Source organism: Solanum tuberosum, unplaced genomic scaffold (genome assembly GCF_000226075.1).
Source record: "Solanum tuberosum cultivar DM 1-3 516 R44 unplaced genomic scaffold, SolTub_3.0 scf00140, whole genome shotgun sequence".
Classification (NCBI taxonomy): domain Eukaryota; kingdom Viridiplantae; phylum Streptophyta; class Magnoliopsida; order Solanales; family Solanaceae; genus Solanum; species Solanum tuberosum.
The window spans coordinates 580,016-604,907 of record NW_006239064.1 but is presented as its reverse complement, the minus strand read 5'-3'; the positions used below and the strand labels follow the sequence as shown (position 1 = coordinate 604,907).

The 24,892-nt window shown below is 34.9% G+C and overlaps 3 protein-coding genes and 1 long non-coding RNA gene across 4 annotated transcripts; 1 reads left to right on the top strand and 3 right to left on the bottom strand.

Moving 5' to 3' along the window:
- Positions 1-258: 258 nt before the first annotated feature.
- LOC102591683 (growth hormone-regulated TBC protein 1-like) lies at positions 259-6,335 on the top strand. Its single transcript, XM_006351908.2, has 7 exons — positions 259-1,244; positions 2,201-2,317; positions 4,699-4,877; positions 4,972-5,065; positions 5,202-5,279; positions 5,409-5,510; positions 5,925-6,335. The coding sequence occupies exons 1-7, from the start codon at positions 768-770 to the stop codon at positions 6,060-6,062; spliced, it is 1,185 nt and encodes a 394-aa protein (XP_006351970.1). The 5' UTR covers positions 259-767; the 3' UTR covers positions 6,063-6,335.
- Positions 6,336-8,666: 2,331 nt separating this feature from the next.
- On the bottom strand, positions 8,667-12,786 carry LOC102588912 (fimbrin-5). The gene is made up of 12 exons (XM_015310726.1): positions 12,700-12,786; positions 11,990-12,160; positions 11,322-11,557; positions 11,080-11,251; positions 10,953-10,991; positions 10,789-10,857; positions 10,570-10,686; positions 10,236-10,447; positions 9,965-10,120; positions 9,688-9,887; positions 8,946-9,103; positions 8,667-8,871 (listed from the first exon to the last, which is right to left on the bottom strand). The coding sequence occupies exons 1-12, from the start codon at positions 12,784-12,786 to the stop codon at positions 8,734-8,736; spliced, it is 1,755 nt and encodes a 584-aa protein (XP_015166212.1). The 3' UTR covers positions 8,667-8,733.
- Positions 12,787-13,430: 644 nt separating this feature from the next.
- Positions 13,431-18,887, bottom strand: LOC102591361 (B-cell receptor-associated protein 31-like). Its single transcript, XM_006351907.2, has 2 exons — positions 18,295-18,887; positions 13,431-14,096 (listed from the first exon to the last, which is right to left on the bottom strand). The coding sequence occupies exons 1-2, from the start codon at positions 18,578-18,580 to the stop codon at positions 13,723-13,725; spliced, it is 660 nt and encodes a 219-aa protein (XP_006351969.1). The 5' UTR covers positions 18,581-18,887; the 3' UTR covers positions 13,431-13,722.
- Positions 18,888-23,076: 4,189 nt separating this feature from the next.
- LOC107061458 (uncharacterized) lies at positions 23,077-23,999 on the bottom strand. Its single transcript, XR_001473984.1, has 2 exons — positions 23,939-23,999; positions 23,077-23,543 (listed from the first exon to the last, which is right to left on the bottom strand). It is a non-coding gene; the product is annotated as an uncharacterized lncRNA (long non-coding RNA).
- Between the last annotated feature and the right edge of the window lie 893 nt (positions 24,000-24,892).

Sequence of the window (24,892 nt, the reverse complement as noted above, 5' to 3'; positions counted from 1 at the left end):
TTTTTTAATATTTTTTTTTTATCAACACTTTTTTTGGTTTTTCCACCCCCGCATTAGAGTTTCGATTAAATTTGAATCATGTACGACAGGGCTTATTCAAATGTCACACTCCCAACAAAATTTTCTCTCTATATCCAGAGCTCAAACCCGACCTCTTATTAAGATAAGACCGTCTCACAATTACACCACAAGCCCTTTGTTTTTTTTATTAACAGTTAGAACCATTCCACCAAATGTCTTAAGAGGGGGTATTTTTCATTGCATTTAATCCTCCCTCTCCTATCATCCAACTTTCCTCTTCATATCCCCATTTTTATCTTCTTTTTTCCCTCTTCTTTTTTCAGCCATTTTCCCCCATTTTACTAATTGCTTTTTCCCTTTTTTTTGTCTGGGGTCCCTCATCCTGTTCAGCTGGTCAAGAGGTTAATTTTATTGTTTCTATATTCTTTTTAAGGGTTGTGTGATATATCTTTATGTTAATCCACATTTTATTAGTTTCTTTCTGCAATTTTTTGCCCAAAAAAATGACCTTTCTTTGAGTTCTTGGATTCCCATTTGTGAAAAAGCTCAGTTTTTGCAATTTGATGCTAAAGAATTGGTCTTTCTTTGAATTCTTGGATACCCATTTGTAAAAAAGCTCAATTTTTTGCAATTTAATGCTAAAAAACTGGCCTTTCTTTGAATTCTTGGACACCTATATGTATAAAGATTCAATTTTTATACTTTTATGTTAAAGTTGAGAGCTTGTTTTGTGTAAAATCCAAAAAATGTATGGAACCCATAGCAAGAGAGACATGGAGATTGAATATCAATCTCAAGTTCCAATTTTGAGGCCAAGTATACATGCCAGAAGGGCAAAGATTACTGTGAAATTTCAAGATCTGTATGGATTTACTGTTGAAGGGAATGTTGATGATGTTAATGTGTTGAATGAGGTTAGGGAGAAAGTTAGGGAACAAGGGAAAGTTTGGTGGTCATTAGAAGCTAGCAAAGGTGCTAATTGGTATTTGCAAACTCATGTTTCCTCAACCCTTAAAACATCCCTCAAATTCTCTGCTTTGGTGAATGCAATTACTCTCAAGAAGCTCATTAGGAAAGGAATTCCACCTGTTTTGAGGCCTAAGGTGTGGTTTTCACTATCAGGGGCTGCTAAGAAGAAATCGACCGCCCCGGATAGTTATTATGAGGATTTGACAAAGGCTGTACAGGATAAGGTCACACCTGCAACCAAGCAGATTGATCATGTGAGTTTCTTGGTTCAAATATTACATTGTTCCCTTGTGAGAGATTTTGGTTTTGTTACTGAGCATGATGTCAGTTTTCTAATGTCTTGGTTAGAGTTTGCAGTATGCTGAGACTTGATGTTTATCTGAAAGATTTGGTTTTGTTACTCAGCATGTATTTGTGTGTGTGTGTGTGTTTTTTTTATGTTAGTTCTTGGAGTGAAAGGTCAAAAACACCTTAAAGTATCATGTTTTTTTTTTAGTTTCATACGTGAATTATCAGGTATGCGAGTTTTCTACTTGAACTATCACTAACTATTTATCAAAAACACACCTTAATTATCAATTGCTCCTTTTTCCTACTTGAACGATGACGATATTTTACGTAGGAAAAGAGAACAATTGATAGTTGAGGTGTGTTTTGATAAATAGTTTAGGTAGGAAACTCGAAAAATCGGGATACTTTAGGTGTGTTTTTGGCCATTAACTCTAGCTCTTTTATGCGTCCTGCAGATTTATTGTGTAACGATATGCACACCTGTAACAACAGCACTAGAGTTTCTTTTTCTCATTGTGGTTGGTTAACTGCATAAGATTCTGCACAGGGTTGTATATATACAACAACATACCCAGTGTAGGGTTGTATTTATGCTGCCATAATATTTGAAGAGTGAAATTTACTTGGCATGCTCTTTTAGGGTCTTTATACTGATGCTTCCTTGTCTGTGAACTTAACTCCATGTAAATACTTTTAAGTTCTGGGAAGTTATGTTTTCTTTTTCTTTTCTTTTAGTTAGAGCGAGATCCACATGTTGTGCACATATACAACGATTAAAGCTTAGTTAGCTAACGGACAGGGTTAGTTCATGTAACTTATCACCAAGCTTGTAGTAAATGCTGAAAAATTTGAGATATCTTACATCTTATGTTTTGGTATCGCCACCTTTGTTATTATCTCAATGTGTTTTTACTTGCAGGACCTTCCACGAACCTTTCCTGGTCACCCCTGGTTGGACACTGCTGAGGGTCATGCTGCCCTTAGGAGGGTCCTTGTTGCCTATTCTTTCCGTGATTCTGATGTTGGCTACTGCCAGGTAGATATGTTTTTTCTTAGTAGAGCAAAAGATATTATTTTGATATTCTATCAGCTTTACATATTCTCCATGCTGCCATGCTTCACAGTGGAGGCCATACCGTCATTTTCATACACATCTGTATAGCTTCTGTTGGTTCTAAACTGTTAATCTTTCAGTATGCTTGAATAGGCCCAATTTACAGGAATATGTACGTAATATGATTTTAGACTATAAAGATCACCTACTTGAGTATTTCTACATTTGAGAAGTTACCTTCGGTTAGTTCTAGGCTTGTACAATTCAAGAATCATTTATAGTTGAGTTACATAATCCTCTCGGTTTAGAGTCAAAACTGACCACAAATCTCCTGAAGTACCTCTTGGTTTCTCTTGTTCAATGTGTGGTAGACAGTGATACAATATTAGTCATAACTGACTAGTGCTCAAGGATGAATTTTAATGCTTAGTGTGAACACATCCTACCCTCCCCAGACACTACTTGTGGGATTACACTGGGTATGTTGTTGTAGTGCTTGTTTAGCACAAGTTCTTTGTTAGAACCTCGTTGGTTTAAACTCACAATTTAATCTAGTAATTAGCATTTAATCCAATAAAGTATGCTCTCAATGAATATGACTACTTAAAAGAATATCATGTCAGAAAGTTCAGGTCCATCTACCCTTAACAGAATTCTACTCCATATTGGAGTTAAACAAAACCAACTAACCAAGTGAATACTAGAATTTATCATTAATATGAAGAGTAAAGATTTAAGGAAAGATGAACTTGGCTAGAGAATGTTGTCTTGGTCATTTCCTTCTTTCGTCTCTTTTTAGTGAAGCCTATCCTTAGTTGTCTGTCTTCTCAAATTTTAACTCTAAAACCTTCTTTGATCAACCTTTAAACACACTCTCATGGAGTTTTCAATCAGTCAAGGAAATACTTCTCTTCTGGAAAGAGTATAAATCTGAAACTGCCTCTGGGCATTGCTCTGCTGAAAACCAGCACAACTCTGCTGACATGCTGCACCCATCCACGTCCAAATGCTGGCATAGCTGCAGTGAGCCACTGCCCGATTTGTACTATTTTGGCGGTGTATTTGCTTTGGAATCCAACATAGCTGCACTGGTTCACTACTAATTTTGGATGTACCCAAATTATGCTTTATTTCTTCAGTTGGGATCTAGATTTCAAAGCTACAATCCTGTCAAACTTCAAGGTCCAACTCCTCTTGGATTTGTGCATTTTCGATTTTGAAGTTGAATCGTAAGATGACCTCTTGATAGCATATTTTTATTCCAAATTGTGCTTTATTTGTTCGGTTGGGATCTTGAAGACCTACAATCCCCTCACTTCAAGGTCCAATGCTTCTTGGATTATGCATTTTCTATTCTGAAGTTGAATCATACGATGACCTCTTGATAGCATTTTATTACATAAATCATCATTCTCCTTTTGTACAAAGATTAAGAAAAAAGAAATTGTTCAAGACTTGAAAAACTTTGTGAAACTGGTGAAGGAAAAAAAACATGAAAGGATACTACTACTCCTGTCCCATTTTGTTTGACCTAGTTATTACGTAGACATTTTGCGTAAAAGTTAGATATTAGTATTGTTCTTTTCATTGTTAAATTAGACATAAGTAGTGCTTTTCACATAAAATATGGGATACATAACAAATGCTCGACGGTATATGCAAAATAAGCCATGTCAAATCATTAACCAATTATATGAGTATGCTTCAATCACAAATCAGTTAGAGTCGGCTACGATAGAAGTGAAATCAGTTGATGAGCGATTAACACTTCCTTAAATTCATGTATCTTATCAATCAAGTGTGGTCGTATTAGTCTAAACTATTCATTCCAATTTCTTTTCTGCTTTTTGTCCATGTTGATGTTTAGTTTCGTAATTGATTTATTCAACATCTCAAGGAACAGATGTTCAAATAGTAATATATTTAGCATAGTTGCCTTAGGTTCTAAACCGAACTGCATGCAGCATCCAACTCCTAACAATTTTGAAACATTTTGCACATAAATTTGGCTTCAGTTGTGATTGACTTAGAGAAAGTGATATGGGAACCGACATCAACAAGTGGTCATTTTACTTCACCAATACTCCCTCAGTCCCAATATAATGTCTTAGTTTGATTGGGCATGGAGTTTAAGAAATAAAGGAAAACTTTTGAATTTTATGATCTTTAATTAATTGTGTATAGTCCTTTAAATCTTGTGGTCCTAAACTTGTCATGTAGAATGTTGGAATTTGAAAACTTATTAAATATAGAAAGAGACACGCTTTTTGAGACAGATTAAAAAGGTAAGTAAGACACTTCAATTGGCACGGAGGGAGTAGTTGATATGCCGATCTGGTCTAAACCAGTTGATTGTTTTGCAGGGATTAAACTATGTTGCAGCATTATTATTGCTGGTGATGAAAACCGAAGAAGAGGCTTTCTGGATGATTGCTGTCCTTCTAGAGAATGTGTTAGTCACCGACTGTTATAATAAGAACTTATCTGGATGTCATGTTGAACAAAGAGTGTTCAAGGATCTATTAACCAAAAAATGTCCAAGGTACTTATAATCTCTTCCATAAGTTTGCTCTTGGCGTGAATATAGATTCCTTACAAGTTCTGTTGTTTTCTGATACTGATGAGAAAACGTACAGGATAGCCGCTCATTTGGAGGCACTGGAGTTCGATGTTTCTCTTGTTTGCACCGAATGGTTTCTCTGCCTTTTCGCCAAAAGCTTGCCTTCTGAGGTCAACAAATTTAGTCTCTTTATCCTCTCTGTGTGGGTCTGAGTTGCTATGAAATAGACCGTGCACTATATGTTCTCATATGAAAACACCAGTGTAATATTGTTTAATGATTCTTCCATCGGTTACTTCATTACAGACAACCTTGCGGGTCTGGGATGTCCTTTTCAACGAAGGTGCAAATCTTCTATTTCATGTGGCATTGGCAATTTTTAAGGTAGATTCTTCCTAATATAAGGATTTATGATAACTTCTTCCATTATTTTTCTTGCCTCTCGAGTTCTTCATCTGCTTAGAACTGAAATTCTAAATGCTAAGACTTATCCTACGATATGCCGATGACTAGATGAACGAAGAAGAGTTGCTGACGGTTCATCATGTTGGGGATGTAATTCATATAATCCAGAGATGCACACATCAACTTTTTGATCCTGATGACTTGTTGACGGTAATATGTTCTCGCTAGACTCCTGTTCTATTTATTCTCATATCTTCAAGTACCTACTTAACGATTAAGCCAGAAATGTAATGGCTTTTTCCAATGGAGTATAGTGTTATAATTAGCGGAGCCAGAATTTGAAGTTTATGAGTTTTGAACTTACCACCAAACCCATAGCTCATCTTAGATACTGGGTTCAGTGTTCACAATTAAGTATTTATACACATATAATGAGTTTTCTGATACAAATACAAGGTCTAAGCAAAAGTTACTCTGTTTCGTCTTTAAATCTATTCTAATCCAAATACAAGGTCTAAAATCACTATTTGAATTTTCTGATACAATACAAGGTCTAAGACCACTATTTTACACCAGTCGTTTTAACCACAAAAATTAACCATATTCTTGACAATATTTTTTCAGGTTGCTTTTGATCAAATTGGTTTTATGACAACCACTACTATATCAAGACAGAGGAAAAAGCAGGAACCGGCGGTCATGGCAGAGCTTGACCAGAGACTAAGGCGGTTAAATTCCATAAACGCGAGTGACGAACAATAGTTTTGTGATGGAAACCTTATAATTGTAGTATATATATATATACATGTTGTATCTCTATCAGGGCATGCTGCCCTTGTAGGACATCACAACCCTTATGCTCATAAAGCAATGAGCTAAACAACAGCTTGGAGAGTCCTCTTGTGTTTATTTATGTTTGTAGATCTTCAAAAGTGTAAATTTTGAACTGTTGTATACTAGTCCTATATTCTTTCCCCTTGTTAACTTATCCAGTTTTGCATACTTTCAAGAATGGAATTATGGTAGATTGTGCTACTGGTACAATGTCACTAAGTACTTAAATTTTGGCTCCTTGAGAATGATCATATTCATAAAAAATATTATGAGAAGCATAAAGCACCATTTCTTTGAGAATGCACATGTAGACACCTCTGAGAGCAGTGTCCGCTCTCCCTTGTAGGGGAGTTGGATGGTCATTCTGCCCTTCGAGACTTTTTTAGTTCTTTTCTGGTATAAATATATAAACATATACTTAAATTTGGCCTTAGCTAGCAATTAAGCATTCTGACTTTTGAGAGTGCATATGTAGATTCCTCAATTTAGTCTCGATTGTCAAGTAAACACTTTAATTCATTCAACTATGTATCATGAATACGATGTGGCACATAAATTTTGGTGGTTTTTAGATGGTCTATTTGTAAGTTGGAGTGTTCAACTAACATAATGGAGATGAGTTGAAGTGTCTAAATGTGTATATTCAAAGTTGGAGTAGTTACTTGCTAGTTGAGGCAATATTACAGTTTTAATATGGCACAGCAAATACAGAACAGAGTGAACTTGATCCATTTTACTGCCTATTACCAAACACAAAAATAATAAAATTGGAGAACAAGAGGAATTTGTTCCATTATATTGCAGTGTGAACCACTGAAACTGGGTCATGGGAACAAAGTAGTTGTGTATTAAAGATGTACAATTACTTGCCTTCACTTTTCACAGCTTTCAACCTCACTAGGTTTGTGTAGTATAGAATGCATTTAAGTAAAATGGCAGCCCAGTGCACTAAGCTCTCACTATGAGCGAGTTCCGGAGAAAGGCTGGACCACAGTCCACAAGGGTCTATTACACACAACCTTACCCTACTTTTCTGCACGAGGCTGTTTCCGCGGCTCAAACTCATTGAGTAACTAATGATAACAGGGTTCAAAGTTTTGTTCATCACCTTACGTCAAGACTCCCCTTCAAAAGAATGCATTGAGTAACTACTGCGCTCTCTGTAACTATCATGAGTTGTGGTGGGACGGAAAGAATCCCTCGACCCTTTACCAGAAAATCCCAAATAAGGTAGAGAGGGAGCTCTCCCCCTCCTTAATAGGCCTTTTACGCGGGTAGAATCTGAATTAGTTGGACAAGTGACCGGATACAAGATGGTTACTAGAAAATAAGAAGAAAAAAAAAGAAGAGGAACTGCCCTATTAACCAACTTCACTTGACATGTCCTCTTGAAAGCAAAACTGAGGACAACATCAGAAAGAAACCTTGGAAAATTTTTTTGTATATATATTTTTTCTTCAAATTCTATCTTTCTTCTTGCACCCCCTTTTCCACTTCAGAAGTTGTGGAAGCAATGTCACCATCAGAGGCTGCTGCTGGAGATGCATCCAAACCGGCGTTTTCTGCATTGTTGGACTCTGAATCTTCAGTCTTTGTTTGCAAGCTCCAGTACATGATGCTTGCTGTGAGTGTCAGCATCATCTTCTGGTTCACCTGAGTGGTAAAAGTTGATTTATATTCAAGAAAAAGGGTTGATGGAAAGAAGCAATGGTTCTGCTATTACATGGAACTAATAGGAATGCTTGACTACAGTCGAGTTTTTAGCTGCATCAACGAGCTCCTAAGTCCATTCGAAGACTTGCAAACATATCTTTCTTGATATGAAATGCTAGTTCTTCAACAACAACAAATCCAGTGTAATCCCACTAGTGGTGTCTGAGGAGGGTAGAGTGTCCGTAGACCTTACCCCTACCTTGAGAAGGTAGAGAGGTTATTTCCTATAGATCCTCAGCTCAAAGACTCTATTCAGCTTATCAGCCCCTAGCTAGGAATATAAACTCTGTATTATACTGCATATATAAAAAGGTATCACATCCAGTCTGAAGGCAAGCATAAGCGCGCAGTTTCTTCAATCTAATCTCTTACCTCTATTATATCCTCTGGCAATAAAAAGATGGAGCACCCGAGTTTACGTGCTACACTGATTGTATAAGTTGCATTAAGCTTCTTATCCTCATCTGCAATGTATTCAGAGACATCAGTACTTTCTTGAAAGCCAAAGCAAAAGATAATTGTTCAAACTTTTCTTAGCGACGTAATACATAGACAGACACTCACACTTAGCCTCAATTGGCGAACAAGCACTCTAACTTTTCGAGTACATATCTAGACACCTCAAATTGGTCTCAACTAACCACTAAACACTCCAACTTGTCCGCACTGTGTCTCATGGACACCCAATGCTGATATGACACATAAATAATAAGTTGGAGTGTTCAAATGAGTTGAGGTGTCTAGCTATGCATACTCAAAGTTGGAGTGTTTACTTGTCAGCTGAGGCCAAGTTTGCGTCTGTTTATGTATTATGCCTTTCTTAACTCATCCCAAAAATGATAAGGAAGTCTTTGCTTCTCAGTTTTTCAATAAGACAAAAGCATTTTTACTGGGGTGGGTTCAAGAGTCTACGAACTCTTCGCGTACCAGTTTTACCCCTGGTCACAAGGCTCCAATTGACAACCCTTGGTTCCACAGCGCTTAGAAGCTCGAGAAAGAATTTCCCACTCGATATATTTTTGTCCTAACAAAACAATATAACTCAGGTGTCATGCAATATAAACTGATGATAGCAGGGTTCAAAGTTTTGTTCATCACCTTAAAGCTTTCAATTTGAGATTTTCTCCCTGCATTCTTCACTTTACTGTTTGCCCAATTTAGTATGTCAGCATCTGTTATTTCCTTTCCAAGGGCATGAAATTTCAAGTTTATCAACAGTTGGAGCATTGAAAACCTCATTAACTGCCACAAAAAAGCTGCAAGACAACAAAATGATTTTAACAATTCAAATCATAAAACTATGCATAACTGAACTTTTGAGGTACATTGTTCCATGCTTATGGTGTAGAGTGTAGACTATCGTCCTTACGAGAAAGAAAAAGTGTTAATTTGCATGTATTCAACAGAAGTTAAGTTTTTATCGGATGCTCATTGTACGTAACACAAACTAACATGTACTAATCAGGCTGAGCATGCTTTCAAGAACAACAACAAACCAAATCAAAACCTGAATATGCAACTAGCTCAAAAAAGTGATTAGATTGCTTTTTTGATGTATCCAAAACTCAGTATCAGCACCCTCTCTTTGACCTGTTGTACAGATTGGAACTCAAACGTTTTGTGTAATCCGTGGGAACATGTGAAATGCGTAAATAAGATAGCTTTGATCAAGCAATAGACCCTCGTCTCAAGAAAAAACAGTCCAAAGCAGTTCAAAAAAAGAAGCAATGGAAGTACAAGAAACAACAGATAATAACAAAAAGATAGTAACAGAACAGAAACTAACATACAAAAGCATGAAATAGGGAAGTTTACTTTAGGTAACTTTAGATCATATTACCTAGTATGAGCTTCTTGTTTCCTTGTACAATATCACTTCCAGCTACATTTACAAGGGAGAAATTCAGTTCTTTCCCAATACTTATGACTTGGTTGCAATTCTCAACTTTTCGAAATGGCATCTTAATTGGAGGCTTTGTTGCTTGTTTCCAATTAACTAATCCTTGTGAAATTTTGTCTAGTACCTCTAAAAGAACCCACCTGCATAATACGAACGCCAAGCAACATTTGTAGAGTCCAAAGTACATCAACCAAGAAGGCAACAAGAAATAACTCACCCGGTTCTCACGTCCTCAAATAAATTATTCACATAAGTATCAGTTCCAAGACTGTTAATCCACAACCGAAAGCATCTTTCTTCTCGAGAAGTTTGAGCATCATCCTCCATCATCACAGCAAAAGACAACTTTGTGGTATCTGCTGTCAATCCATTCCTGTACCAGAGTAAAACTCACTTATAGACGGAGAATGTAGACAAAATAACAACTCTGACTGGTTACTCAAAGATAGAACAATTTTCAGGTTATCGGATGAAATGCTTAATCTAACCTGTGTTGAAATATTTGTGCAACGAATGCAAGATTTAAGTTTGCTGAGCCTTCAACAATGTCCTTTGGAGTTACATATCTTTGGCAATCTAGTTTTTCTGCTTGCTCAAGAATCAAGTTTGCTCTTTCAGTTGGATCTTCTGTATCTAATGTGTTAGTCGTACCATGTTCAGGCGCGAGAGTATTGAGCAAATGAGCATAAGCTTCTCCGTCCTACAACCAAATATAGAGAGCAAAAACAGACACAAAATTCTTCAAAAAATGACATATATCCATAGGGAATTATCGAATTCCTTCAAACGTAATTTTCATAACAACAGACACAAATTTCTTACCTTCAAGTCACTTGAGAAATTTGTAACCTCTTTTTTGTAGCCTGCTTTTTTAAGATGGAAATTCATCCATTTCAGTAAAACTTTTTCTGGAGATAAACTCATAAGCTCCTCTACTTCCTGCAAATATTACTGCTATTACGTAATCTAGCACGAACATTAAATTGCAAACAACTTTTGACAGAAGAACCAAAGAGGTAAAACACGAAAAGTATTGCAAACCTGACTATCTTCCACCAATTCCACAAGTTGTGGAGTTTTTCTCAGATTGAGATCAGATAATAGTTGTATCTGGTTTGCCACGACAACGATAGTAGAAAAGAATTGGTGAAATTCCAAGGTATCTAACAAGCACATGGACAAAGTATAGTAGAAATAGTAAATACCTTGATAATTTGAGAAATCAACCCGACAACCAGATGAGGCTTAGAGAATAAGCAAAACAAAAGAAACTTCAGCATCTTTCGTATTGATAGTAATATGTTACATATGAAACACATGGACTTCACATACTCTTGCTTCGATTAAATCCTGTGTGCCAATATTGACCACAGTACAACCAATGGCCTTCGCGGAATTGAGGCAAAGGGTGTGGTTCTCATTTCTTTCCCATGGATTAAGAACCTTTTTGGTATTGATAGCACGTTCATCTATTGTTCCGGAGACAGCAATATTTATGAGCTTACTGCAACAAATGATCGAGTAGAAACATGAATGTCCAAGAATGTAATCAGAAATGTATGGTTAACACTTACCAAAGAAGTACACCATCTTTGGCAAGATCAAAGAGTTGATTGGTAGATGGATCTATCGGAAGGAAATCCTTCAAAAACGGATCGTCTCTGAGAAAGCTGTTGATGTGAGCTACATATGAGCCCCTTTCAGATTCACTAATGGTGTGTCGGAGTGTGGTTGTAGTTGCCTTGAGGAAAGAGGAGCTGGTCTTTGAATCACCTTTCGCTGTAGCTCGTGCTTGTAGATTTAGATATGCCTAACCAACAAAACACACAACTTATGGTAATTTCTCTTCCTCCACCTTTAAACCAAGAAGGATAACCAAGAAGAGATACAGAGGAGTGCATCTTAAGCTCGCGACCCTTACTCAATTCAAAAGACTAATAATCTCTATTTGAAGATCATCATTAAACTACGTCCAAGACTTTCACCTAAGATCCATGTTTCATTCATTTCCCCACAAAACTAAAAGACTCGCAATAATGATGCAAGGGAAATGAAAGCTAGCATCTAGGCATACATATCAGAGTAACTTCACAAAACCAGAACTCAAACTAAACATGACATTTTAAGTTTATCTATTCAACTCTTCTTCAAAGCCAAAGTTGTTCATTCTTTCGAGGCACCAAACGATATTTGTAGTAAAAGTTGAAGAAACAAGTATACGATGAAATCATCTCACACTCACCCGAAGGAACGATTCAAAATCAATTTCTTCACTCATATCAGACGATGACTCGCTGAATATTGCCTTTATATCATCCTCATTTAGTGTACCTTGGAAGGCCTTAAGTTTGCACAACACAGGCGGTAGATCTTCCAAAGTGACCTTCCCGGAGTGATTCCTTGCAGATAGGAACTGTAACAAATTAAATGTAGCATGTCAAAATGAGAAACAAACTTATATGCCAGTAGAAAATAGGCAAATAACATCAAATGCACCCTAAAGTTGTCCGGATAAGTCGAATACACACTCCAACTAAAAGTGTATAATGTTGTCCAAGATGAGCTTTAATAGAGCGATATGATCAGTGAGAATTCATGTAGCCAACCCTGACTCGTTTATTAGGAGAAACATTCTTCACATAATACTCTATTAACAAGATACATTCTCTTTACTCAAATATATCTTAAATAACACTAACAACAATTTTAGGTAGGCGTAAATTCCATACTAATTAAGGTCGACTATATGAATTATATATCTATAACAATAACTTTGTCCACCAAGGATAGGACGTATGGAAAGAAATCACCTAGTGTTTTTTGTCATTGTTGTGATTTGAACATTTGAGACCTCGTGGTTCTCAATCCACTCGATTGACCACTAGGTCACACCCTTGGTGCTTGCACTCGTACTCAATTATAACAAGGAAAAGCATAGAAAGGTTAACGTACGTTGGAATTGAGGCCACGCAGCTCGACTTGAGTGAATTGACTCTGTAGCCATTGATCAGAAACAACAACACCAACAAAACTAGACATTTTTTTCCTTCAAAGATGATTTTTGTAAATCAATCTCTACTTCACTGAGCATATAACTGAAATTTCATGAAAAAAATACGTCAAACACAGAAATTAAAATAGTAATATGACAATGTAGATTGATATTATTTGATCATTCAATCACAAAAATAAAATAAAAATATGATCTTTGATGAGTAAACAAAAAAATAATTCATGCAATTTTTTCACTAATGATTTCATGAAAACTAAATTAATTGGTGAAGAAATTACGAACCTTTTTTACGTAGATCTCATCGTGCATTTTTTTGCAGGGGTGTGGAGTATAGGAGTAATAAAAACAAGGTGAAAAAGAAAAGAGTACTGAAATAATTAAAAAAAAATATATTTCCAAGCAATTTTGTTTTTTTTTTTATATTAATAAATTCATTATATATAGAGAGAGATTATTATTATTATTATTATTATGCATAGAAGACTAACTTTCACCTCATATTTTTGAAATGTATGTCAATGAATTTTGGACATGTGATTAGAACCTTAGCACAAAGTAAAGTTATAGACCATTGTTGGAGATAATATTGTTATAAAAGATATCATACATTGCAACGTCGTTGACATCGCAATGTTTGCAGAACTCTCAAAAAATTTACTCACACTCGGTGTTCAAACCAAACCACATCAATTTACCATGGTCGACAACTATCGATCATTTCAACAGAATGTCCACTTAAAACTTCCCACAAAAGTGTAACCTGGATACATGATCACTTTCCAAGAACACAAACACAGCTTCAAGCACAGTGAATGATATCGAAGATTATAAAATATAGATACCATTTTACAAGAATCTATCAAAGATGACAAAGGCATGCTTACACAACACACTTCTTGAACCAAAATTCTCAAGACAACTATTAGAGTTGATGGACAGAAAACATATGTATGGTATCCTTCCTATGTGTTCTTTTTGTTATCAGAATGTGACACGGTTTGGTCAACTGATTGCAATTGGCTTCGAAGATTCTGATTCTCTTCCAGGATCCGATCGTATTCAAGCAGCAATTTTTCAGATTGACCCTTGAGAGAATCAGAATTTGCTCTCTGAGATTGCACTTCCTCTTCTTTTGCCTCGGATTCTGATTCCAGCTGCTTCATCTTGTTCCTCAAGGAGGAGATTTCATCCCTTAAGGTACTGGCCTCGCCATTCTTGATGTTGTCCAATGTGCGATCCTGCTTCTTCACAGCCTCCATGGTCCTCCTTAGTAATCGAAGCTCCCTTATGTAATGGTGTAGCCTGTCGATCATCAGTCCAAGGAATAGAGAGAATCCTGCAAGAAATTAAAAGCATTTGAACCCCGTTATGCAGAAATTTGCTTCAAACAGATGATGATTAAACCATGGGATCTGAATTCTACCAGCCATATCTACTTAATTATGCATGTAATAAATGTCAAGGCAGTGTGTCATCATTAGATCATTTATTTACAAAGGATAACATATATCACATCTGGAACATTTAAGGATCTACAATAAAGAGCACAACTATTTATCCAGAACTGGAAGATCCGTTCCTCATACTCCCTATGGCTGGTGCTTGAGCGCCTTTCGATCTAATGCAAATTTATGGTGGAGGGAGGGAACATTTTGCGGTTCAGCAGAGACACTAGTGTTAGAATACATCAACGTGTGACACTACAATCTATGTTACGCAAATTTGTTTACAGGCTCACATTGGGTACGGGTATTGGTGGCATCGGTGTGCCACAATTTTGCTAATTCTTGGTCTAATATTGAAGAATCTGCACGCAGTATCCACACCCTCATCTCATCCGTTCGACACGGTACGCCAACGCAAAAAGAGAAGAAGAAGAATTCGTGTAACAGAGCCTACAGCTCAAATAACCACAAAATGTCATCATACAATGAACACCTTGCAGGGTGAACTGTGAAGGTTAATACTATTCCTAAAGCATCATATACCCTGCATGTATGAGCATACAAACAAAAAGGTAAGAACATTTCCAGCACTCAGACTGGGCTGATTTAGTCATGGGTGGAGTGACAGTTGATCATTATTGCAAGGTATACAGAGAAAATCAGTGAATAACTGTACATCACTATAACTTCCATCTTTAGGCAACTCTCTACTCAGATAATAAGACTTCCACATATGCGCGGATCCAAACAAAGATGCACCCACGAGATTCCTACTAGAATAGGAGATTGGGCGACTTCTGTAGAAAAATACATCTTTTTGTAAGGTTTCTACATTTAGTACACTTCTTGTGTACAGGTGTTTTTTTATGCCCTTCATTTATCTGCCTATACTTGCCAGATAACTCCACTAAAGCTAGATATCTGTCCCAACAACCTCAAATATCAAGAGATTACGGGGGATTGGGTGCTTGATTCCTTAGCCGAGCTAAAGATTTAGATGTGGAATTTGAGCTAATGGCTTACTTCACTACCTTAAGCCGAGCTAATTACAGGCCAAATATACTGCAATCACGCAGGCCTTTCAAGAGAGTTCTCTATGTCATGAGCATGCGGCTAGTGTCCATAGCAATCCCTCACAAAAGAGACACACCAAAAGACAAAAGGGGTGCAGAAAAGGTGGACAACAAGAAAAAGCTGAGAAACAAACATATTAGTCTCCGTTAAGAATAGAACTCCCTCCATCTTGTATGCAAATCTCTCCAATATGATATTTTAGCAGTATTAGGGAAACAAAAACAATATATGTTCCCCTAGTTTTTCTCTGTTTTACCCTGTGTAATCAAATCAAACAGAAAAAATTGGAGGGGGCGGGCTTTACAATAAGTTGCGGGGACTCTTCACTTTCGGTGCCGCATCCGTGTCGGATTCTCCAAAACACACTACTTTTGGAGAATCCGACACGCACCCATTGACATTTTTGAAGAATCCGGGCAACATGGTTTACACAGTACCAGCAGTGTGGAAATAATATTTAGACAACTGGTGGTGTCGGAAACATATACTCTTTCATGTTCTATACTATCATATGCCATGCTGGAGAAAGATGATTTCAATATCTCTTTAACAATTCCTGCGTCACACCTTGCTTGAAGAAGTGCATTGCGTAGCAGCTTCAGAGAATCACCAACTCTTAATAAGGTGAATAAATGAACTTCACGAGCAGAATCACAAAAAATCTTCAATGGATTCGTCAGCCCTTGGGCATGATTCTGATCCATTAAACTAGATGTCCTAATGTATTTTTTTTTTCGGTTCCTCTCTTGCTAAATTGTCTCATTAACACTCTCTAAGCCAGCATTCATAAGATCTTCTCCTTAAGGGTCATTTCTCCAATCAGAGAATCTGTATGTTCAGTTTTAGTTGAAGAGATGCACATTCCAGCAACTCTCTACGTTCCCTTGACGAGCTTGACACACAACATGACCGTCTTTAAGACGTTCGCATCTAGAAATATATAATTTTTTTCTTTAAGAAATCTCTAAACCAGGTTAATTTTATCAACAGGTGCAAATTACTGCTGGACCCACTACTATTATGCGGCTGATGCAAACTTCAGAGAAGCAGAACGTTTCCATGCGGAGGTCTTAATACAAGAGAGCTTGGAGCCAAAGAATGCTAATTTAGGCCTATGAACTCATGGAAGATTAGCTTGGAACGATGTTTGAAGTAATTAACTTGTTACAGGCTCAAAATTTGAAGAAAAAACAAATGAAGAACAGCTCGCTTAGATACCCATCGCATCCCAAGTGGATATTATCCTATCTAATCAAAAGCATTTCATAGTCATCACGAAGAGAAGCTTGAGATGCTAATGTAACCAGTGCAGGTATTTTCACAACTGGAAATCTTTTTAAGCAACAGCTGAACAATTGAGGTGAACACATCACTCCAGATGTGTTCATCTGGTCAATACTTTCTTCGATGCTATAGTCAAGTCTAAGCACGAATCTTCATTACTTGCTTGCATCAATTTGGTATTGAATTCTTACCTGGGTTCTATTATTACTACTTCTCTCACTCTTCTTGAGATCGGACAATTTAATTGATTATAGCAAAGATTCAAGCCCCTAATGCTTGGGTCTGCATTCTAGATTTTTGATCATCAATACTACATATTCCCCTATCCTTTCTGTTTGCTTTAAGCTCCACCCAATCTACATCAGTGGCAGTGAAGTTTAGTATAAACATATACTCCCTCCGTTTCAATCTGTTTGTCCTGTTTTGACTTGGCATGGAGTTAAAGAAAGTAAAGAATACTTATGAATCTTGTGGTCTTAGATTAAGGATATGTCAAATGTATCAAAATGTCCTTTAATCTTGTAAACATGCCAAGTGGAAAGTTGGAATCAAAGAGTTGTAAAAAAAAAGGAAAGATACATTCTTTTTGAAACGGACTAAAAAGGAATGTAGGACAAACAAATTGAAACAGAGGGAATATTTCTTTAACATTGTTCAACTATAGATACGGTTTCAAGTCAACAACAGTGATTCCAGTGACACTTGCTGCCTAAAAACAAAATACACCCTTGAATTCTTTACCCTTTTGTACTAGAACTTGAATGGAACTTGAGAACTACTAACCAAAGGGATCACAAACAGAGATTCTGCTAAACATGCCCGAATGCTCCAATTAACTAAATCATAGCATCTCTCACTCAATCCTAACTAGTTCACTTTGCTGCTCAAAATAACCATAAAAGGGGAACTCAGAAAACAACCCAAAACATGTTTAAAATGATGCAAAAAGAAACATACCCATGAATTGATCATAAAAGAAATTCTATAAACAACTCAAAATAGCCGAAAGAACGCAAATAGAAACATACCCATGAACATACCTAGTGTAGTACCACAAAGTGGAGTCTAGGGAGGGTAAAGTGTACGTAGACCTTACCCCTACGTCATGAGTAGAGAGGTTGTTTCCGATATACCCTCGACTCCAGAAAAAAAAAACAGTCCAAAGCGTTCCAAAAGAAGTAAAGGAAGCGAAAGCATAACAAAGCCTACTGAGCAGTAACTACAATAAATTTTATGATAATCAAAGAACACGAAACAGCCAAAGTAATCAGAAATTGAAGGTAAGAAACTACATAAGCAATACTACAACTATAGTATGGACAGATAGTGAGACAATGCACTATTAATTACTAATCTTCTATGCCAATCCATGTCATCTACAACCTCCCATCTAATAAAATCATGTCCTTGATAAGTTGAAACCGTGTCATATCATGTCTAATCACTTCTCCCCCAATACTTCTTCGGTCGACCTCTTCCTCTCCTGAAACCATAACCACCCATATCCAACCCCTCACACCCATACCCATGAAGTATTCATCAGGAAAAAAACTCTTCAAACAACCCAAAAAAGGTTCAAAATTTGCAAAAAGGAACATACGGTAATCATCAGAAAAAACTCCAAACAAACCAAACAAGGTTCAAAATTTGCAAAAAGGAAACATACCCATTAACCAATCATAAGAAGAAACTCCACAAACAACCCAATAAACTTCAAAAAAGGAAACATACCCATAAGAGCAGCTTCAAGAATTTGATGAGCAAGAAGGATTTGATCAGTAGGATTTACAGAATCAGCAGGACGAGACTGCAATTCCTTAATAGAATAAACAGTATAAATCATGATCACAAGAACAGTAGCTGCTACAGATTTAACAATCAACGGTCCACTGCCTCTTTTAACACGATCAAGAGTCATAATTATCAGTTTCCTCAAAGGGGTTCTAAACAGAAACATCAAAATCAACCCCATTTCCAAGAACACCACCATGAACAAAAGCTGAACTTGAGCTAACATTTTGCATACACCACCAAATTAACTCCTTTTTTTTCTGTGATTCAAAAATTTCACCAAAAGGGGTTTTTCTTTACTGGTTAAGAAAGATTTTTGTACAAGAAAGTTTGATTATTGGTGGAAAAGGGTGTTGATTTTTTCAGAAAAAACGGTGAATAGAGTGTACAGATGGTGTTGATTCTGTATATGCACTTGGTTTTTTGTGTCACGCGGCCTTTACGCCTGCAGAAGACTTGTATGGAAAAAGACTAGCGTCGGCAAGACCTGTCCTTTTTCTTTCTTTTTTTAATCTAAAATTTGTAATTTTAAAACAAAATTTCATATTGGAAAACATATTTCATTTTGTTCAAAGATCTAAATATATATATATAAAATTGGCATGATCAAACATGCTCGAGAGTGTCAAAATATCTTTACACGTTATTTCTATCTCTCATTACATAGCACTCATTTCTGGATCATATTGACAATATTCTTAGCGTTGAGAAAATTTCCACATTCTTTCCATCCATTACTAATAGCATATTCAAGAGTCTTCTTTAGTCAATGATATTTTTGTGATGTGATTTTTCGATATATTTTTTTTCAAAAGCTTTACAACACTCTCCGTAATGACCCAAGGAAACAATACAAATAGTTTCACCATGATACATACTATTTTTTAGCATTTAGGGGCCTTTCAAAAGGAATTAGACGATTTTCTCAATTTGTCGTGTGTATTAGTCAATGAAGTTTTTGGTGATATGATTTTTGAGTACTTTATTTTCAAAACCTTTACATGACCCTCTGTAATGACATAGGGAGACAATACGTATAGTCTCACCGTGATCCACACCATTATTTTAGCATTTAGGGGGACAATCAACAGAATTAGGCAATTTTCGCGATTTTTTCATATGTGTTAGTCAATGATTTTTTTGTTGACATGGTTTCAGACACTTTTTACCAGAATCTTTACAGACCCCTGTAGTGACCTTGGGGGAACAATACATATAGTCTCACTATGATCCACGTCATTTTTTTTAGCATTGAGGGGCCACTTAACAGGAATTAAGTGATTTCTTAATTTTTCGTGTGGTAGTTGATGAATTTTTCGGTAATATGATTTTTCAATACTTTTTTTCCAAAACATTTACAGGATCATCCGTAATGATCGAGGGGACAATAATTATAGTCTCACCATGATTCATGTCATTTTTTAGCATCTAGGGGTCACCCAACATGCATTAAGCGATTTTCTCAATTTTTCGTGTGTGTTAGTAGTCAATGAATTCTTTGGTGATATGATTTCTAGGCATTTGTTTTCCAAATCTTTACAAGACCCTATGTAATTACCTGGGGGAACAATACGTACAGCCTGACCATGATTTACTCTATCATTTTAGCATTTAAGGACCACTCAACAGGAATTAAGCGATTTTCTCAATGTTTTATGTGTGTTGGTCAATAAATTTTTTGGTGATATATATGATTTTTTAGCACCTTTTTTCTAAAATCATTGCATGACCCTCCGTAACTACCTAGGAAACAATATGTATAGCCTCACCATGATTCATATCCCTATTTTTTGTTTTAGGGGTCACTCAATAGGAAGTAAGCGATTTTCTATGTACTTCATGTGTGTTAAAGAAAATCTTTACAAAACCCTACGTCATGATCTGGGGTAAAATACGTGTAGAATCACCTTGATCCACGTCGTTTTTTAACATTTAGGGTCGCTCAACATAAATTAGACGATTTTCTCAGTTCTTTTGTGTGTTAGTCTATGAATTTTTTGATGCTATGGTTTTTGGGCACTTTTGCTCTATACATTTACATGACCCTCCGTAATAATCTAAGGGAATAATACGTATACCCTTACCATGATCAATGTCATTTTTTAGCATTTAGGGGCCACTCAATAGGAATTAGACATTTTTTTTTCAATTCTTTTTGTGTTTTACTCAATGAATTTTTTGGTGATATGATTTTCGATTTTTTTAAAAATCTTTACAGGACCATCTGTAATGACCTGTGAGAGAAATACGATAGTATCACCATGATCCACACAATTTTCTAGCATTTAGGTGTCACTCGACAGGAATAGACAATTTTCTCAATTTTTCATGTGTCAGTCAATGAATTTTTTGGTGATATAATTTTTGGGAACTTTTTTTCCCATAATCTTTACAAGACCCTCCATAATAATCTGGAGAAACAATAAGTATAGCCTCACCACGGTTCACATCATTTATTTTAACATCTAGGGGCCACTCAGCATGAATTAGACAATTTTCTTATTTTATTTCTTATGTGTTGTTAGTAATGGACTTTGATGATATGGTTTATGGAAAAAAAAATTGCAAAATATTTTACAGGACCCTCTGTAATGACCTGAGGAAACAATACGTATAGACTCACCATGATTCACATCACTTTTTTAGCATTTAAGGGAACTCAATAAGAATCAGACAATTTTCTCATTTTTCGTGACGTACATGAAATTTTTGGTGATATAAATTTCGAGAACTTTTTTTGCAAAAAACTTTATAGGATCCTCCGTAATGATCTGGAAGAACAATATCTATAACCTCACCAGGACTCACACTATTTTTTTTAGCATTTAGGGACCACTCTACAAGATTAGGCGATTTTCTCATTTTTGTTTTTTGTGTTAGTTAATCGATCGAAATTCATATCATTCAAATATTTATGGGCTAACACACACGAAAAATTGAAAAATTGACCTAAATTTTTTTTTTTTAACTATGTGTATTAAGACATCGTTATGTGATGGAGTTGGATAACCATACCACTTTAGAAGTCTTTTGGTTTGAATTCAAGTTATGATGGGATTAGTTATGAATGGGATAAGTTATGCTAAGATTATTTTTTATTGAGTGTTTGGTTTGTTGTATTCAAAATAATAAATCTTAAGAACAACATATAAGTTTACAAAAATACCCTTCATGGATGTGAAAAGTAATGTATAAAAAATGTTTAAAGGGACATTTTTGTCATTTTATCCCGGGATAAGTTATCCGGGGATTACTATACCACCCATGGGAAGGGATAACTTATCCCGGTACTAATTATTAATCCCGGAATAAGTTATTCCGGACTTGCCAACCAAACAACAAATTAAGTGGCACTATAATTTAATCCCAGAACTATTTTAAGTTATCCTTCACACCAAACGACCCCTAAAGAGTACATATTATAAGTATAATTATGGTGTATATCTGAAACACTACAACTTCCAACAATAATGTCTCTATCTCTAAAGCTCAAATCAACCATCTTTGAGCCTTAAATCATCCCAACTAGATTTAAAAAAATGAAAGTACACCATCCAATTAATTTTTCACCTCCATTAAAACTTCATGTATACAATTTTAACTATAAATATTTGCTTTAATGACCAATGTGGGATAAAAATGATTGAAAGTAGTCTTACAATTGTTATATGTTCTTTTTGTGAATGTTGTATTGAAAAGCTTATGTCATTATTTTATGAGGACATATTTAGGCCAATATTATAATAACAAATGTATATTTCACTCCTATTGTTGAAGGATAACAAATTTGGACCATTTCACAAGGTTGATTAATATATTTGATCTTTTCCCTAAATATAATATAATATATTTTTGAATGAGTTAATATGTTGAATTTAGCTCCTAGTTCTGGAAGGATGTTTTACAGTTTCTAAAATAAAATTCATATAATAAAAGTTACATAGAAGTATTATTCCAAATTGTTTTTAAAGTTTTAAAAAAATTACAATTATATAAAAAAATATTTTAAAAGTCGAATCCATATATATTGTGTGAAACGTATGGCTCAAAGACATCTCTAACAAAAAAATGAACGTGTTATTCACATAACTTTTTTTAACGTACTAAAATAAAATAGGGAAAATTACGCGGATAAGTAAATATATACTAGTTAATTAGCTAACATAGCCATAGTTTGAATTAATTACAGCTCGAAGCTTAATTTTAGTTGTTATTACGTCATATCTCTCCTCTCTCTTGCATATCTCCTCATTTATACATAAACAAATACAAATTATACATATACATATACAATATATGACAGACATACAAATACAATTAGCCTCTCTCCTCCCTCTCCCAATCTCGCTCACCATATATACAAATACATATGTATACCAGTTACATATACACGATTATATTGCAGATATACATATTTAGTTCATCTCTCTCCACTCTATGCCCTCTCTCGCATGCCTATCTCCTCCCTCTCCCAATCTTGCTCGCATCTCTCCTCCCTTTCCCGGTCTCGCTCGCCATATATATATCATGTATATACAATTATTTGACATATATACATATACAATTTGTCTCTCCGCCCTCACTCACTCGCCTCTCTCCTCCCTCTAACACGTAGCTACGAATCGTAATTAGCAAACTATAGCTATAAAACATAATTAAGTTATTATTGAATGGCTATAAGCGAAAATTTCCCAATAAAATATCACGTAAACAAAAAAAAATATTACACAATGCAATACATAAAATTTAATACTAAATTACATTATGCTTCTCATGAACTTTTGGCTTATAAACACCAATACATGTTTATGTGTAACACACAAGCATAAGAACTCACAAGAACAATAAGGGTGAAGTTTATAAGGGAACTCATTTAATCAAAAGTTTTTTTCCAATGTTACTTGAATTCTTCAAAAGTGTTGTTCGTTGTATGTCAAATTCTCTAAAAATAATAACTTTTTAGATAATTTGGCACGAATGTACAACATTCTTGAAGAGTTTAAGTAATATAATATTTAATTTTATTTGATTGGATGATTTAACTTGCCTAATTTCCATAAAAATGACATAAATAAGGGCATAAACTTTTGAACACTATAATCCATGCTTATTTTCTTTGATCATTCTTGCAGATTGAAAAGAAGAAGAAAAACTTGGGCTTCATGATCTTCTAAAGTAAACACGATTTCCTACAAGGAGAGGAAGATTTCATGTTAGATATTCTACGATCGTTAAGACATATTCAAAATTCAAAATTTAAAATTCAGTCAATATATGTAATGTTATCATTGTAATACCAACTACATTTTGTAAAAAATCAAGAAAATAAACAATATATGTTTGGACAAAAAAAAAAAAGCTTTAGAGATTATTTATTTATAATTTAATTTTTTTTAATGAAAATTTTAACTCCATCACTGAATAATAAGCATAGAATTTCTAGAGAAGAGAAAGAACATAATTGTGAAGATTAATTATTAGAGAAACTAAATCCTAGTGATCAACCAAATATCATGTATATTGATTAGATAAAAACCCAACAATTAGTATTTTTAAATAAATAAAAGAGACTGAGGAAAAATACCTGAAATAGCTCATTGTTGGCAATTGGAGAATTAAACATTTTTGGAATAATCAATATTGACACACACACACTATATAGCTTTATTTATAGCACCTTCAACTTGAAAATGAATTGATTAATATTAGGACAAGTAATACCTTTTTATAGGTTCATTGAACCTGGTCACTCCTCCATTTGCACTTTATGTAAGGTTTTAAGTTATACATTTTTATACTGATAATTTTTTTATTATAATTGGTAAATTGTTTATTTTTTATAATTATAAATTATATATGTGTATTTATAAATATTTTCTGAATAATCTAATAAGATAAAAATATCTTACGATAACGATGTATATAATTTAAATTTATTTTAAATATCAAGCCTACCTAAAATATCATGCATATGTTAATTCCCCTTTTGTTTTTTCCCCTCTCATTTTTAACATGAAAAGTGAGTCATAGAGGGACCTTACAGACTGTATGACCTAACTCTTTTCAAAAAGTTAATTGGAATAATTATTAAGTAATGCTGACTCCAATATTTAATTATTTTTTGTATTTATTTTTATTTGTTCATTATATTTTAAAAAATGTTATTTTTATTATTAAATTTGAGAAATCAAGCGATTTTTATCACTTAATATTTCTAATCATGAATTTTTATATTTAAAAGAGTGATATAATATAATTGTCATTCTATTCATTGCTCTTTAAGGAGTGTGCCAAATCAATCATAGATAAGTAAAAATAGACGGAGGGGCTATATATTTTTTTGTTGTTAATGAAATGACACTTTAAGCATAAAAATAACTTTCGGAGTAAATTTGTTTCAATAAGTGGAGTGAGATATTTTTGAGTCATTTATATTGTACTAAATATATTTTTTATTCAATAGATGAAAGAAAGACAAATTTATTGCAATACGTGAAAATAAAGTATTTTTAATTAAATATGTAATACGTTAAAGCTA

Excerpts from the sequence above, each read along its gene's own strand:
- LOC102591361 (XM_006351907.2), bottom strand. The coding sequence starts at position 18,580 with ATGTTAGCTCAAGTTCAGCTTTTGTTCATGGTGGTGTTCTTGGAAATG. Across the intron at positions 14,097-18,294 it reads TCTTGAAGCTGCTCTTATGG|GATTCTCTCTATTCCTTGGA; the intron begins GTATGTTTCCTT and ends AATTTCTTGCAG.
- LOC102588912 (XM_015310726.1), bottom strand. The coding sequence starts at position 12,786 with ATGTCTAGTTTTGTTGGTGTTGTTGTTTCTGATCAATGGCTACAGAGT. Across the intron at positions 11,252-11,321 it reads AAAGATGGTGTACTTCTTTG|TAAGCTCATAAATATTGCTG; the intron begins GTAAGTGTTAAC and ends CATTTGTTGCAG. Across the intron at positions 9,888-9,964 it reads TTTGAGGACGTGAGAACCGG|GTGGGTTCTTTTAGAGGTAC; the intron begins GTGAGTTATTTC and ends CGTATTATGCAG.
- LOC102591683 (XM_006351908.2), top strand. The coding sequence starts at position 768 with ATGTATGGAACCCATAGCAAGAGAGACATGGAGATTGAATATCAATCT. Across the intron at positions 1,245-2,200 it reads CAACCAAGCAGATTGATCAT|GACCTTCCACGAACCTTTCC; the intron begins GTGAGTTTCTTG and ends TTTTACTTGCAG. Across the intron at positions 2,318-4,698 it reads CTGATGTTGGCTACTGCCAG|GGATTAAACTATGTTGCAGC; the intron begins GTAGATATGTTT and ends ATTGTTTTGCAG.